The sequence below is a fragment of the Calidris pugnax genome, unplaced genomic scaffold (genome assembly GCF_001431845.1).
Source record: "Calidris pugnax isolate Ruff unplaced genomic scaffold, ASM143184v1 scaffold492, whole genome shotgun sequence".
Taxonomy (NCBI): Eukaryota; Metazoa; Chordata; class Aves; order Charadriiformes; family Scolopacidae; genus Calidris; species Calidris pugnax.
In genome coordinates this window covers 602,933-619,766 of record NW_015091453.1, presented here as the reverse complement: position 1 = coordinate 619,766, position 16,834 = coordinate 602,933, and the positions used below count along the sequence as shown (strand labels likewise).

Here is a 16,834-nt window from a genome sequence, read left to right as displayed (position 1 = left end):
CCTATCCTGGGGACAATAATTGGAGCATTGCAGTGGAGGACCTGGTGACTCCAAACCTGCTTTGCTCTAGGATGTACCCCGGGGAGATGGAGGGCTCCTGTGGGAGATGCCTGAGTGTATGCCCTGATGTAGGACTGCAACATGCACAGGCACTGGGGGTGCGTGCACAGCCCTGCCCAGAGCAATCAGTGCACTGGCAAGAAGGCAGGAGAGGGCTCTGTGGAGATGGCTGGGTGGGGTGGAAGTCTGGAAGTGATTTTCTACCCTCATGTCTCTCTGGGTGCCAGTTTCCAGCCCCCCCAGGCAGCAGGATGACGCTGTGGAATGGCTCCTTCCCCTTCTACCCTGGCACCAATGCATGCTTCCCCTTCGACACTGCCTGGGCTGTCATCATCTCCGTCTTCCTCTCCTTGTTGGCCACTTTCATCATAATCCTGCCGGGGATCCGGGGCAGGGGGGTAAGTGGAAGGGCAGGCAGATCTCAGCCCTCTTGTCCCGGCCCTGTGCATCCCACATGCTTCCTCATTCTCAGCCTCAAAAACAGACCTGGGGAGAAAACATACCTACATGTTCATGGCCAGGGCTCTGTGATCTCTAGTGACCCACAGGGGTGAGCTCCAGCCCAACTCAGCATGTACCCCGATGCTGGAGACACCAAACTCAACCACACCAAATTTACCAGGTGCCCAGATGTGAGCTTGGCTGGATTTCGCTGTGAGCAAGCCCAAGTGATTTCCCAGGAGTGGAAGAACAGGGCGAGGCTCGAACACCTCACTCCACCTTCCCCAAAACCCCAATAAAAGGAGGTGTGGGTTGTGCGTGCCCCAGCACTGCTTGCGGGGCCACCAGACCCTGCTGAGACCCCACTGCCTGCACATCACAGGCTTCTCACGTGCTTGGCTTTGCAGCAGGGTTGAGTGAGAGCCATCTCCACGGCAGGGGACACACTGCGAACCCCCAGCTGCTGCTTTTGTCTCCAGCTGTGGCCAGCTGCCAACAAGTCCAGACACGTGAGGTTTGGATAAATGTGGAAATTCCAGCTCAGGACTATTAAATCAAGTGTCTCCATCCTCCTTCCCAGAAAGGGAATGGCATGGCTTTCCTGAATGGGCTGTTTTGACCTTCTTGCTCTCCCTGCTGCCTCCCCAACCCCAAGCAGGGATGACCCAGCCATGTGTGCCGCCTGCTGGCAGAGGGGCTCCTCAGGGGAGGGACAGACCTGTTTCTCCCTGGCTGGCATTTCCAAATGACATGACTGAGGTCTCCATGGCAAAATCTGACTGAGACCTGTCCCCCTTCTCTGCTCACCCCTCACAGCGACTCTTCTGGTTCCTGCGGGTGGTAACAGGCCTCTTCATAGGAGCAGTGGTCCTCAGTGAGTACCGGGGTCCTGGGAGGGAAGCCCAAGGTTGCCCAAGACATGGGGGATGGAGGAGAAAGGTGAGAGAGGGTGAACAGAACAGCCAAGCACCAAGTCCAGCCCCCAGGATGAATTTATGGGGAAGATCGACCCTGGTCTGTGTCCGGAAACTGGCTCCAGCAAGTGGGAGGTGCAAGCACCCATCTGTCTCCTCTCCAAAGGCTGGTGTTCATATGTACGGACCACCTCCAGGGCAGTCACCAAAAGCCCGCCTCCAGCTGCCAGGGGACCCAGGCAAATTGGCAGGTGCTTAGACACGGACCAGTGCCTGAACAGTGCTCACACATAAGTCCCATTGCCTCTTGGGCTAGGGACTGTGCTGAGCCTGGGGAGAAACCAACTCAAATCGTGCTGTCAGAGCCATGGGTCAGAGTTGATGTTGGGGAAGGACACACAAAGCTTCTGCTCCTTAGGGCTCACAACCCAGACCTTACCCTTGGGATGGAGTAGATGATGCTCAGCCCAAGGTGACCACCATGGCAGGTACTTTCAGCACTAGATGTCTTGCCACCAGGTCATGATTAACCTTTGATGTCTTCACAGCCATACAGTTCACCAGGGACTGGGAGACTGGCTGGGTGACAGCAAACACCTCCTACAAGTCCTTCAGCTATGCCCTGGTGAACGCGGACATTGGGCTGCACATTGGCCTGACAGGAATGAACATCACACTAGTGGGTGAGTGCATATCACAACAGGAGGGGATTGGTGCAAGTTTGGCAGTTGTGCACCTGGCTACTGGGGCTGTGGGCCCTTGAACCCCCACACCAGGAAGTCTTGGAGCTGCTTACAAGGCTTCATCATCTGGCAGGAAACCCAGTGAATCAGGTCAATGAGACCATCAACTACAATGAGTACTTTGCCTGGAGCTTTGATGCAGACTATGACCACAGCTACAATGACGGCCTGGAGAGGGGGCTGCCCAGCCCCATCCTCTATGTGGCAGAGAAGTTCACCACGCACAGCCCCTGCAGCATGCACAGGCAGTACCGCATCTCCGGCCACTACGCGTCCCTCACACTATGGTAAGTTATAGCAAGAAGTCAGTACGGTCTCTGCTCAGTGGGGAGATGAAAAGAACCAGGTAGAACAGAGGGAGCTTGATGGAGCCTCCCTCTTCCCTGTAAATACTCATGCTTCCTGGCCTGCCCATCTCCCCAGAGTCCTCTTCTGTGTGCTCTGCCCTAATGTGCAAAATTGCAGTTGGAGAAAATGATTCTTCATTTTAGGAAAGCAAATGCAAGTGTGTGGGGCTTACGGTGCAACGTTCTCTCCCAAGCAAGATGTGGAGGCCTGACAAGACCAGCTGTGGGGGAGGTTTCCTCTTGCACGTCCACAAGGGCATGAGATCTGCTGGTGGGGATCAGGCGGGACCATCAAGATGGTTCTCAGAGGCTGTCTTGTGGTGTAAAGCTGAGAGCCCTTGTGTGTGTTGTGATTGTGGAGTCTCAGAGCATCCCCACATGTCAGGGGTCGTGGGAAAGGCACTGCAGGGAGGAGTAAGTCTTGCAATTCCCCTGTGGATGTAGGCTCCAGCTGCCTGCCCACATGTCTTTTTTTTCTTTTTTTTTTTCTTTTTTTTTTTCAGGAAGAATAACTAGCCCTGGCCAAATTTGCCTGCTATTGAGAAGGAGTTTTTCAAGGCAGGGATGTTGATGCAAAGCTACTTTTCGTTCTTATTCTTGGAATCAGAACAAATTGTTATGCTCACCTCCACAGCAAACTGAATGCAAACCCCACACACAGGGCAGGGCTGGCAGCTGGGTTCACTCCAGGTGCTGAATCAGATGTGGGCACGGCTGGTTGTGCAGTTCTTCAAACAAAGATCTCCCATGTTGCCATTCTCCCTTTGAATAGGTGGGAACTGCCTGGGGGTGGCCAGTTGTGCAGGACCACAAGAGTCAGAGAAAGAGTTAATTTGGAGGGACATCCAGAGGTTTCTTCTCCAATCCCCTGCCCAGAGCAGGGTTGATGTCAAAGCCATATCAAGGTGTTTGGGGCTTCTTTGAAGTTCAGCATTGAATGTTCCCAGGAGTGAAGATCCCCGTCCACCACTGGCAGCACCTGTCCCACAGCTCCACCATTCATGCAGTTACAGAATCATTTGGCTTGGAAGGGACCTCCTTAGATCAGCCTGTCCAGCCCACCTGCTCAAGCAAGGCCAGCTAGAGCAGGTTGCCGAGGGCTGTATCCCTCCATTGGGATGTGGAGAGGAGACACTGAGAAGAGACTCCAAGCATGAAGCTTGCTGCTCAATTTTGTGGTCCTTTCACAGGATGGCTTTTTGCACCTGGCTCATTTCCATCCTGCTGTTCTCCATGCCCATCCTCCTCTATGGTGGCTACATGCTCCTGCTCACTGCTGCGCTGATGCTCTTCTCACTGCTCTTCTTTTTCACTGTGAGGAACACACTCAAGTGCCCCATCCAGTTTGGCCCAGCTTCCTTGAAAACGGACTATGGTGGATCCTTTTGGCTGACATTAGCAACAGGTGAGTGCACAGCTTGCTCCTGGCACTTTTGTTCTCCATCCCTGCAGCGATGATGCTCAGTAACACCCCAACAATGCCTCAGCCCTTCTGTCTCCATGGCTGGCCATAGAAAATGGTTGGTTTCTTTTTTTTTTTTTTTTTTTCAAATGGCATACAAAAATTTAGGATAACTTCACTGAGATTGGGGGAAAAAGAGCTGAGCACCCAGGAGATCTGAACGGACAAAGTTATCTTTTTGTAATTGTGCCCAGAGGAGTATCATGAAAGTCATGAGTCCAAGTCAGGGAAATACTTATCCTGGAAGGACCCTCAGGGGCTCTTTCTCCCAGCCCCTGCCCAGAGCAGGGCTTTACTGAAAGCCACATCAACCTTGTCTGGTGGTGGATGTCCCCATGGCTAGAGATCCCCTCTGCCTTTCAGGACCTGCCCCACAGCTGTCCCACTTGTGGGCAGCAAATATTTCCTTTGATCAAACCAGAATTTTCCATGTTACAACTGTGCACTCCCAAGAAGAGATTATACCTTTCTCAGTAGTAGAAGATGGCAATTAACTCCCCCTGAAGACTCCTCTTTTTCAGGCTAAATAAGCCCAGCTCCTCCAGCCTTTCCCCATAGTTGGTGGGCACCAGCCCCAACTCTGTTGGCCATCTGCCCCAGTTCATTGGCTTTTCTTTTGTACTGGGGAGCCCAAACTGATTGCAGAGTCCAGATGTGGAGAGGGAAACAACACCTTCCCTTGGTCTCCTGCGTGTTGCCACGAGCAATTGGCCTCCAACCCCTGATCCAGGTATGGATGGGGCTGGGACACAGCAGGGAGGAGGTGCTAACGTGTCTCCTCACACTGTGTGTTTCAGGGCTGCTGTGCCTGATGCTGGGTCTGGGTGTCATCATCCTGAACTCCATGCAGCCAGAGAAGCTGAAGCTTGTCTTTAACCTGGATGAGCGAACGGGAGAAGAGGAGGTGTGGGACAAGTCCTACCTGCCAGCCCAGCCCAGCTCCTCTACGCAGGATGTCCTTATGGTCCCTTTGGATGAGCTTTGCGAGGTGACAGCCACCGCACTGTAAGACACCAGGGGGAGGTAGGGCAAAGCCTGAGGACACCCCTCCTGAATTCATGCTCTGGTAAAACCCCACCAGGAGCCTTGGTGGGAAGAGACAAAACAACAAATGGGTGATGAGAATATCCAAGTCTGGAAGGGTGTCTCAAATACAATAGTTTGCCCTGATTTTTGTTGTTGTTGTTGTTTTACTCACCAGCAGCTGGAAGGGCTTTTGGGGTGAGGAGAGTCCATGCCCCATCCCTAACTGTCCAGTTACAGGCACTGGGCTACTGCCCTCCCCTTAGTCCATCCCCAACAAACCCTGAGTCCTCTCCAAGATACAAAGAATAAACCAGAACATGCTGGAGAGAAACCACATAACTGCACACACGTAGATATGAACCAAAGGAGCCAATGCAACAGCACCCCCACCCCGAACACCCTGAGAAGTCCCCTCTGCCTAGGGATGCTCTTCCCATCAGCGGTCAGGAAGAGCGAGTGAAGCTGTGCTCAGCACGGTGATGATCAGCTCCTCCTCTTGGTCTGGGGTGAAGATCAGATTGGCAAGGAGGCCCACGATTTAGTAGGATGCTGGAGGTACCAGACCTTGGAGACCTTCTGGATTTCAGACCCATCCTGATGCCCCACAACCCATTTGACATAAGTCTGAGATGTGCTGGGCTGTACATTGGGCTGGTTGGTTGGTTGGCTCTTGCTTCTTACAGTCCTTAGAAACACCTCAAACCAGAGCCACCAGCCTGTGAGCAGCCTGTGAGTTATTGGTGCTCTTGCAGCCCTCTGGAAGGAAGGCAAAATGTTTTGGTGGGAGGGAAAGGAAGGGAAGGAAAGGAGGAGATGGGAATAGAAGTGCTACACTGCCCCAAGAGAGCAGCTGTAATCAATTAGCAAGAGGTGAGCATCATGCCTGGTCTGGGAAGCTTGTTTTCCTCCTACTCAGCCGTGGAAATACACGTTGTGGGGCACGCGATGCTGAAATCTTGCACACCCAAGGAGGATCCAGCCACCCACTCTCAGTTGCTGGCGGCTGGCAGGTTCCTTGCCCATGCAGGGAGGGAGGGCAGGGAGCACGCTTCAGGTTTGCACCCCTTTAATTCTCCGCAGGTTTTGCAACATATTTTTTTTTTCTCTTTTGTGCTCATGTTTCCCCCTCTATCTCAATAAAATAAGTTGGACCTGGTCTTTTTCATGTCTTGTCTTCCCTCTGAGGGCTGGCAGGCTGGGGATGCTCTGCTACTGTGACATGGCAGCCATAGGGGAGGGAAGAAGGCAAAGGCAGAGAATTTTTGTGACCTGTGTGGGATATGTGACTATGCCTAGTTGGTCAATAATAAGACAAGTCAACATTCAGTAAACAGGGTGTCAGAGGTTTGATGTGAGCAATTCCCAGCCCAGCAGAGACATTTGCAGAGGGACCACCACGGGGCAGGCCCTCTGGAGAGGGGGTGCTCAGATATGGCATCCTGTCCCATCCCACTCTGGGTGGAGGAGCCTTCAATGAGGACACAGAGGGCCCAAAAGGCATTTAAAAATAGGCTGAAGTTGAACTCCTTGGTCTTGGGAGACCTCAGCCAGGACGTTTGCAACAGCATCTACCTGGAGATGTTTCAGCCTACAGATGGACTAGGTCTAAGGTGCAACCACCCCCCTTTATTTATTGAATTGAAATTCAGCCCTCATAAACCTCTGCCTTTCCCTGGCGTGTCCCCCCCTTGCAGCCCAGCCTGGGGGGCAGGGGAGCAGGCAACTCTGCTGCCTGCTGGAGGGCTTGGTGGCTGCATGCCCCGGTGCAACGAGGGCCTCCGCGCATAGGAACCAGGGTCCTCGCAGAGCCCCAGGCTGTGCCCTCTGAGACGGCGTTTGCTCCATTGCTGGCACTGACCCTCTGGTTACGTGCCAGATTCCCTGGACAGTGTGGGGCCAGAAACAGCCTGGGCCGAGAGCCAGGGACTTAATGGCAATTATTTTACGTCTTTTCCAACAATGGCTCAGTACAGCCAGGAAACTGAGGTGGGAGCTGTGGTGGACGGACGAGGTAAGACCTGCAGCAGCCCAACCCAGGGGCCGTGCAGCCACAGCTCTCACAGTGCGTGTGAAGAAGCTGTTGTGGCAACATGTAGTGGAGGCAAGATAATCACCCCTGAGCAACGGCCCCCTTGTATGCACTGCCCTGTGGTGGCAAAGGAAGATGTCTCTTTGCAGGTGGCCAGCCCCCATGCCACAGCCAGCCTCTGTTGTCCTGACCTCCTCCTCTGCATGAGACATGATGTGTGAAGGGGTCTCTGCATCCCCCACCATGTCATTGCCACTGCTCGGCTGGCACCACGCAAGGTCTGCTGCAGAAATCCTGGCCATCCTGAGTTTGCTGGGAAGCAGGCAAGACACAGAGATCTGGTGTCTCTGCTTCAAACAGATCAAATTTTGTTTATTTGGGTTCATGTCCCTTCATGTCTGATGCAACAGGTCAAAGCTTTTCTTCTGGTGAGGATGGTGTTGGAGGGTAAACATGGCTAAAAGCAGGAGATGAAACTGGAGAGTGGCGGGTGTGGTGGCAAGAAAGGATGGGAAGCCCCCCAGCCTCCTGTGCTTTCAGGGCACAGGATCTGTTCCACACCAGCCCCAATAACTTGTGGTTGTTTGTAGCACCTTCCCACGATGCCTGCGGGCCTGATGCAAGAAAGACTCGAGAAAGGATCCTCCTTTTCCTGAGGGAGTTTTGTTGGTTCAATCCTATGGCTTTTGTCCTGAGAAAGGATCCTCCTTTTCCTGAGGGAGTTTTGTTGGTTCAATCCTATGGCTTTTGTCCTGCTGCTCAGATAGTTAAAGTCCTTTTGAGGTTATCCTACATTCCTACATCGTGCTGCTCCCCACAACAAAGGTTTCTCAATGGCTCCCATTGACACGTGCCAGCCAGCCAAGCCTCAGCCTCCTCCTTCCGTGGGGGCACCTCTGTCAGGGCAGCTTCCCCCATGGGAAGGATACTGCTGCTGGGGGCTCACAAGCAGCTCCCTGCAGATATGCCCCACAGCCTCCTCCTAAAAAACTAGCCCCCCCAAAACGCCCAAAGTGTTTCAAAGGAGTGGGTTTTTAATAATGTTTTATTGAAAATAATAATTCTTCTGCATAGCAAATCACATTACACCAACATAAATATCATGTGAAAGAAATAAGTAACTTAACAGCGAGGCTCTTCTCAGAAAGGAAAGAGCCAAGATACTGAAATGATGTCCTTTACAGTTAATTGGACTGAAACTGTCCAGGTTTCCAGTATTCAGATATGGTGATCTCACTGTGCCAGCCCGTGGAGACTTCATCAGGCCAGTGGGTTTGGTGTCAGAGCCCGTCTTCTGTTTGTAATAATACAAATTGACACATTTCACTTCTCACCTTGGCTGGGTCTGACTCCTGGCATCAGGCTTGCAGTTCACAGTGAGCCCAACCAGCCCAGATGTGCTCCACTGGATGGAGGTAAATTCATTCTTCCTTCTCCTTCCTTTCCTGTGGCATCTTTTTGGTCCACGCTGAGCTACGGGTCTTATATAATACAGCTCAATTTTGAAAGTGAAAATAATCACATCGCCACATCCCTCCTGGCAAATTCCATTGGACATTTACTCAATCTTTGTTTCTAGAGCAGCTTTTTTTTTTTTTTTTTTACCCTAGCTCATGCAGCATCCAGCCCAGCAGAGCCTGGGTCAGTGCCTGGCTTTCCAAGGTATGCCTAAAGGTTGACACTAAACATCAGTGCTTGGGGAAGAAATGAGCAAGTTTAATCACTGGCTTTTGGAGTCACAGGTGCTCCCCGTGAGAAATCAGTTTCTGGTGTGGGAACTGGCCATCAGAGACTCACTGCACCAAGCTGTGTCAGGGCATGAAGCAGGAAGGGCATTTCTTCTGGGACAGAGATCTCCAGGTGAGTGGGCAGCTCAAGTGGCTGGAGCTGTGAGCTGCTCTGATTGCAGCTTGCCAGCTCCCTGCAAAGCCTGCCCTTTTCCCAGGGCATAGTCGGGGAGATACAGTCTGCAACAGGACTTCTCAGCACGTACCCATCCCAATGTGGACTCGTGCACTCTTCAAAGGCAGTTGGATGGGGAAATAGGTCTCTGGGAACATCAAGAAGGGTTTGTTCTCTGCCCTTTTGGGCCCACCCTCAGGGAAGGAGTGGGAAAAACATTTTTCTAGATGTTGTTGGGGTTGAGTTTGGAGGGCTCAGAAAGACACAGTCTTTTGTTCACAAAATGAGTATTGACATACACTTCAGTCATCTCCTGGCATTCCTCTGCGTTGTCCTCACGGAGATCAAAGAAAGTTTTCAATAGGTCCAAGTTGAAGTAGTGCAGCACAACAACAGTGATTCCAGCCACAAAACAGAGCAAGCCTAGAAGACAATGTACTCTCTGAGAGTATTCCTGTAAACACCAGTACACTTCCCACCCCACACCCCTCCTATGATGGGTCCCTGCCAGGGAAAAGCGCCTTCCCTTGTGGAAGATGCCCTTCTACTATATGAGGTGGCTCCAGCTGCCGTGCTGAGTATCTTAAAACCCAGGCAAGTGATCTCCATCTCCTTGCCTTACTGCACCTCAGGGACTACAATCCATCCACCAGCCTTGAGATGGGGACGGTATTGCCCCTTCTGCCAGCCCTCTCCACATCTCTATAAGGATCTGCCTTGCCAAGGCACAGGCTGGGGCTCTGCTGAGCTGTACTGCCCAAGCTCTTTCACATCCATTTCTGTGGGAAAGCACTGGGACTCTTGCACACCCAGAGGGACAAGGTGGTATGCCCTGATGTAGCTTGGTGTCCTTACCAATCACTAGTGTGAGCCAGAAAGATCCCCCGTAGCTAACGTGCAGGGTTGCGGTCCCAAACTGGATCAGGCACATCGAGGAGTTCCTCACAGTGGAGAATGCGAGCAACGAAAAGATCATGAAGGCCCCTGTGACCAGGAGCATATAGCCTCCATAGACTAGGACAGGCATGGAGAAGAGCATGTTGGAGATAAGCCAAGTGCAAAAGGCCACCCTGGAGACAAGAGAAGACCAATGGATGAGTTGTGCAAGCACCATGGACTAGGGTGTTGCATGTGAGGATTTCCATGTAGGAGGAGGAATCTGGGCTCGAGGTTGCATTGTATGAGGTCAAGAAGCTCTGTGGGCAGGCTGGAGTGATCCTTGGCCTCCCAGGCTGAGCAAGCAGATGTGCAATGCTCACACTGCTACATCCGGAATGCAGAAGGCTGGATTTCCTCTTCCCATTGCTCAGCCCACAGACCGTACCAGCCTGAAGGAGGCTGCAGCAGCCTACTCAGGATATCTAGACCATCTCACCCCCCTGCCCTTCCACGTGTGGGGTAGTGCAGACTCCAGAGAGCAGCACACAGGACTGGGATAATTGCTGAAGCAGGAATAAATAATTTTCCGCAGGTCTGGGCTTGGCTGAGGAGCTGGGTGACAGGGGAAGCCTTCAGCTATGGGCCAGGAACTCCCGGTCCATGGCACTGCCAGGCTCCTTTCCTAGCTTCTGCATCCCTGCTGTCAAAGCCAGACCACAGGGAACAGCCCTTGCCCTTCACAATTGACAGTAGAGGAGACGTTCTCTGCACAGCTGTGGACCACCTCTCCCCTCAGCCCAAGAGCAGTAACGTGTCCCTGCCCAGCAGATCCTGCAAAAGCATTGAGACTGACTCCACAGTAACAGGATTATCAGCATTTCCCTATCTGGTCCCACTTCCAGACATCAAATACCCTCACAGATGAGGACAGGAGAGTTCTACACATGCCCATGGGCCTCTCTGGGCCACGAAGGACAGCAGCTCCAACTCTGTCTATGGGGACGGATCCCTGCCCATCATTGGCAGGGATCTGCACCACATTTCTCTCTCCTGTGCCCAGCCATGGTGGGAGTGACTGGCAGAGAGAACCAGGACCTCCTATCTGCTCACTCCGAGATACCCGCAGGGCCACCAGTTTGACTGCAGACCTTGCAGAGGCCCCTTCATGCATGTGGCCTTCCTGCTGGCCCTCTGAGGCCTAGGGACAAGGCAGCAGAGCCCCTTCCACACCCTTGCATCTCCCCTGCCTACACCAGGAGACCGAAGCTCACCAGAGAGTGGCCGATGAGTAGTGGCCAGAGATGCGGTACTGCCTGTGCATGCTGCAGGGGCTGTGCGTGGTGAACTTCTCTGCCACATAGAGGATGGGGCTGGGCAGCCCCCTCTCCAGGCCGTCATTGTAGCTGTGGTCATAGTCTGCATCAAAGCTCCAGGAAAAGTACTCGTTGTAGTCGATGGTCTCGTTGATCTGATTCACTGGGTTTCCTGCCAGAGGGAGAAGACTGAGGTCCTGCTGTGTCCCAGCAGCCGAGGTGCTGCCAGCCAAGTGCACAGGCACACCAGGAACAACGGGGTCCCAGGAGCCTCCATGCAGACCAAGGCCACCCACAGAGCGCTCGGAGACCTCCATGGCCACTCCAGAGCTGCAAACGGGGACATCAGACTCACCCATGAGTGTGATGTTCACCCCCGCCAGGCCAACATGCAGCCCAATGTCCGCGTTGATCATGGCATGGCTGAAGGACTTGTAGGAGGTGTTTGCTGTCACCCAGCCGGTCTCCCAGTCCCCTGTGAACTGGACAGCTGCCAAGAAAGGTAAGGCTGGGGTTAAGAAGGAATTGGTCTCGAGCTTTGCTGTGCTGAAAGGGGGGGTCACGAGCAGCATTCCCACCACGGCACTGCAAGGGAGTGTAAGGAGGGCAGGAGAGCTGACTCAGCCACCTGACGTGCCTCAACCAGCTCCCACGCCCTGGCAGAGCTCGTGTCCTCCCTTCACTGAGCATCCACTCCCTCGATCCCGGAGTGGGGCAGCTCAGATTCCTAGGAACCAACCCCATGACCTGAGTCCTCCTTGGGCATCCTCTCCAGGACTTCCCTGCAAGCCCCGCAACGCAGCCAGCAGAGCAGCCCCCGGGGACAGCGCTCGGAAATGAGCCCGTTCCTCAGCCTCGGGAACAGGGGTGAGTTTCATTCCAAATATTAAGCTCCCTAGATCACACTATGAGCGCACAGTGAGGATCGCTGTCAAATGGAGGCGGTGGAGAGGGGTGGCAAGTGCCGTCACAGCTCTGTCATTTCAGCTGGGGGAAAAAGACAAATTTAGAAGATTTCTGGTGTATGGTTTTCTGGAACAAGGTATCCTTTTCTAAAACACTTTCACTTTGCGGTGGGCTTAATTTTTCAGCACAGAAATGAGCAGAAAGTGAATGTGATGATTTAATCTCAGGCTGAACAAGAAAACCTGCCCAAAAATAAGTTCAGCTGCTGAAGTTCAGCAACTTGTGAGGGCACTGATCCAGTAGCAGCTCTGCAGGAACGCTTTCCAGCTGCAGGGTCGAGTGTGCTGTGCTGCTGCCAGACAGAAGCCCTGACGCTGGTTTTAAGACAATTAATTCCTCCTGTGTGTCCAAGCAGCACCTGGCTGCATCCCTGTAAGGAGAGTGGCACTGAATGGGTGTCCAGGGATGACCTGGTTCAGGCTGTGGAGCAAGCCCTGATCTACACCCCTCTGCCATTTCCAGCCTGGCACCATGTTCCTGGGCAACTCTGCTGGCATCTCCTAGCACCCAGACATCCCCAGGCAGAGGGTGACCACCATATGTGTGTCAGCCAGCAGAGTCCTGTAGCTGGTCACAGCCTGGATATCTACTTCTATTGCTTCATGAATCAGGGGATGAGTCATTTAGGTTGGGCTTCATCATCACCCTTCAAGCAGTCTTGTGATCTACCCTGTCCTTTGCAGCAGGAGACTTTCTTTGATTTAGGATCAGGGCTGGTTGCTCTCCCCATCTGGCATCTTCTATCCCCTCAGTACATCTTTCATTTACATGTCCTGTCGCCCTCTCCAAGTTGGAAATCCCACAGCCTGGTTTCCACCATAAATCCCATTTATTACAGAAGATTTCCTGGTTCCTGCTAAATCAAATCCTCTCCTTCATCTCCTCCTGCCTTGCTCCTTGGAAGGTCTTTACCCTCCCCACCCCAGTCTCTGTCCTGCCTGTGCTTTATTTTAACCTGCTCTCTCCAGAAGATTTCTCTGATACTCTGATACAAATACGCCTGGCCGCAGCCTGAGCTGCCCAGCCATGCTCCCTCAGGAGTGGGTAGCTCAGGAGGGCATGCATGGTTGGAGGAACATGGGCCTGTGCAGCCCACCTGAGCTGGGGCTGTTTGACCCCTGCGGTGCAGTTACAGCCAGCAAAGCTCCCTCTCGATTCAGAAGTCGCCACAGGCACCTCTGGGTGCCCTCAGCTCCCGTGCCATAAGCCCCTTTGGAAAGCTGGGCGACTGCTTCACAGAGCAGGGGTAGGGTAGACCCTACAACCAGCCCCAGCCAGGGGACCGCCGTTACCACCAGCTCCCATTTCCCAGACACAGACCCTGCCCCGGGGCTTAATCCTGCCCCCAGACCCACCCTCCCAGGGCTGCGCAGCACTTACCAACGATCACCACTCCCACGAGGAGGCTGAGGAGAACCCGGAGAGTCCAGTACACCCTCTGTGGAGAGAAAGGTGGGACATCAAGCAAGGAGGAACATCCCCAGCTGCCTTCCTGCCTCACCCCAAACCAGCTGGGAGTATCCCAGCATCCAAATGTGGGGAGCAGATGCTTGTCTCCAGGGAGAGGGGTCACACACCGCCCGGCCGCGGATGCCTGGGATGATGAGCAGGAAGCTGCAGGTGAATGTTAGGAAGACCACGATCACTATGATGGTGCTGACATCCAACACAGCAACCTTCCTCTGCTGCAGGTAGAAGGGGTAGATGCCATCAAAGAGAGTCATCTTGCACCTCCAGGAGCCTGTGGGAGAGAGGCAGTCACAGTGGGGACTCTGCACTGCCTTGCCTGGCTGCCTCGAGCATTTGGTGTCCAGCCCCAGCTCAGCTCTGGAATAACCAGCTGCAGTAGGTCCACCCCCAAAATCCCCAGAGGACAAGGAAATGTGACGCTGCAAGGAAACAGGCAGGGTGAAATACTCCCCAGCAGAGAAGCACACCACCCAACAGCCCTCAGTGGAGGACAGGAGGTGCCTGGGGCAGGTCTCCACCAGCCTGGAGGGATTATGGCAGCCCGGGGAACCATGAGCCACTGTCCTGCTGCCGCTTGAGGAGCAGCCTAAGCCCAGAAACCTGTTCATCAGCTCCTCCCCAGAAAGAGATGGGTCTTTCCCTCCATCAGATGCAGCCAGGGCTTTCCACTTTGTGGCTCACCCTTGGAGGAAGTCCATGAGCTGGCATCCACCAGCAGATGCATCCTTCCTCCAAAATGACACGGAACCACTGAGAACATCAATTCCACTGTAGCAAAACTATCCCCAGCCAGGGGCCACCATTGCCAAGCAGAACAAATCCCACCACCCCTCATTTCCACCCCCTCATCTCAAAGAGGCTTTTCCCCAAGAGCTGCAAAGTGCAATCTGGGGAGGGAGGATTGTTCCTGTGCTTGGTCCAGAGGGGCCAGAAGCAACCCCTGGAGCTGGGAGTCCAAGAAGCACATCTCAAGGCTAAAGAAAACTGAGTTGCACGAGACAATGAAGTGTGTGATTCCCATAGACATCTTTGAACTCCCACTGACACTTTAGTTCTAGCAATTACAGAGCTTCCCCCATTCCTGGGTTAGATCTTTTCTACCAAAACCAATTACATGCTTAGTCATTTTATTTTGCTTATTTAATAGCATCTCCACATATAACTGCCCCAGGAAGTCTTCTAAAGTCAGGGAATGCCACAGCTAATATGACTCATGGCTAAATACAATTTCATTCTGTCCCTGCATGGAGGAGTTGATTTTATTATCATTTTCTGAAGAAAAAAAAAAAAGTATTAATCATATTTTTAGGTAAGATCCAACCCAGAGCAATTCAGCCACTAAAAAGCAGGTCCCAAATCCCTAGAAGTGGGTGAGAATTACAATAAGTATCATAAAACAGTTTACCTGGGCAGCTGAAGCCACTTTTCAATGCACAAAGCAATATTTGGTTTCAGAGTAATTCTCTGTCCAGTAACTCAGATCGTTGCAGCAAACAGTTTAGCAGTTTTTACAACTGGCTCACAACTAATCTCTTGACTCTCTGCTCCGGACTAACAGAACTACCACGCACACTTACAAATCTTGTTTTGGGCTATTTCCCTGGAAAGCCAAGCCCAGAGAAGGCCAGCCTTGAAGCATCATTCCTGCTGTGATTACCTGGCAAACAGGAGCTGTAATTGAGTTCTGATGCTACAATGTCGGACTGAAGTTCAGCCACAGGGTCCCCAGCCCAGCAAACGTGTCCACAAACAGTCTGAGTGGCTGTGAGAGAAGAAACAAATTAACAGTTTAGCCTAGGACAAGTTAAATCTTGATCGCTTGAATTCCACCGGTTTCATTATATCTTTGCCCAAATTTCATATGAGATGCAATGGGGGAAGGATAATTTCCAAGTTTGTAGTCACTGAAAAGCAACTCATCACAACTTAAAACAGATCAACAATACATAACAGTTGAAAAGCAGAATGTAACATGGAAAATGTTGCCTTTTAAAATCTAAATCTAACTTTCGAACAATATCAAGAGCTGGTTGCATTTCCTCTACACTTCACAACTTCTGGGAATGGTTTTATAGAAAATTTCCAGAGAAATAACTCTTTCTGTTGCTGTCTGCCCAATCTTTCTCCCTTGATTACCCTGCACAGAAGACCAGCTCCTTGGCATTTGTGCAGCTTTGAAGTGGAAAACTGTTGCCTGCAGCCCAGGGCAGGAGAAACTTAAGTTGTTGCACCTTAGAAAATCTCCTCCACGCAGAGGCATGGCTGCGGTCCTAGAGCCCCTGCAGTTTCCTCTGTCACAGTGTACAGAGAGGGAAAAGACTAAAGAAATCTTCAAAGAAAGATCAATAATTTAACAGAGAAGGGCATCTTATCATTTGTTTAAAATATTCTGGATTGGCAGGGGAGAAAGGCAAAGGAGGCAGAGAGCTTGCCCAAACCTCAGCAGTTTCTGCTTACAGAACCACCGTTTTCCCGCCCCACAACGAATCAAGCTGGAAGAGACCTTTTTGGAAGTGCCCAGCCAAACCTCCTCACAGCAATCCTAGGCTGGGTTGCTCGGGGCTGTAGATCGGTATTTTCCATTGAAACAATGGAATTCCTGTCCCCTGGAAACTGTATAATCAGAGCTGCAATTCAGGGATGGGGCACCTCCTTGCATTTTCCTGCCCCTGTAAGAGGGTCAGATGGGGGCAGGAAAACTTGCCAGATTAACTCAGGATGGGGATTCATCCTCTCCTCCCCACTCTCGCCTAACCGGGACCCCTTGGGTAGAGCAGGCGGCGTCCGGGCGCTGCTCCCCGGAGGTTTCGAAGGGCCGGGTCAGGAGCGGGTGTCCCCGCCGGGGGACAGGGGCGGGCGGGCAGCGGGGCGCGGGCGGTGCGGCGCGGGGGGCGGCGGCCCTTTCCTATCTCTCTACCTACCGACGTACCTACCTGCCGGTGGCGGCGGCGGGGCTCGGGCGGCACCGTCCCGCACCGCGCTCTTATAGGCGGCGGCGGGCGCGGAGCCCTATGTAAATGCCGGCGCGGCCCGCCCCGCCGCACTACCCGCCGCACCGCCGCGCAGGTGAGCGCCGCCACCGGGGCCGCCGCCACGCGTGTCCCCCCTCGCGTGGGGTCCGGGGGATCGGGGCACGCTTGTCCCTTCTTGCCTGGGGTCTGTGAGATCGGGGCCACGCGTCTCCCTTTTTGCATGGAGGCTGGGGGACCGGGGCCGCGCGTGTCCCCTCTTACGTGCAGGCTGGGGGATTGGGGTCACGCCTGTCCTTTCTCGCGTGGGGTC

The 16,834-nt window shown here is 53.1% G+C and overlaps 2 protein-coding genes across 2 annotated transcripts; one reads left to right on the top strand and one right to left on the bottom strand.

Annotated features, from left to right (window-relative positions):
* Positions 1 to 311: 311 nt before the first annotated feature.
* Positions 312 to 4,976, top strand: LOC106899697 (dual oxidase maturation factor 1-like). Its single transcript, XM_014961585.1, has 6 exons — positions 312 to 458; positions 1,318 to 1,375; positions 1,964 to 2,098; positions 2,232 to 2,445; positions 3,696 to 3,910; positions 4,765 to 4,976. The coding sequence occupies exons 1-6, from the start codon at positions 312 to 314 to the stop codon at positions 4,974 to 4,976; spliced, it is 981 nt and encodes a 326-aa protein (XP_014817071.1).
* A 3,624-nt stretch (positions 4,977 to 8,600) lies between these two features.
* DUOXA2 (dual oxidase maturation factor 2) lies at positions 8,601 to 13,847 on the bottom strand. Its single transcript, XM_014961593.1, has 6 exons — positions 13,660 to 13,847; positions 13,463 to 13,520; positions 11,472 to 11,606; positions 11,075 to 11,288; positions 9,780 to 9,994; positions 8,601 to 9,347 (listed from the first exon to the last, which is right to left on the bottom strand). Exons 1-6 carry the CDS (start codon positions 13,804 to 13,806, stop codon positions 9,148 to 9,150), a joined length of 969 nt encoding a protein of 322 aa, XP_014817079.1. The 5' UTR covers positions 13,807 to 13,847; the 3' UTR covers positions 8,601 to 9,147.
* Between the last annotated feature and the right edge of the window lie 2,987 nt (positions 13,848 to 16,834).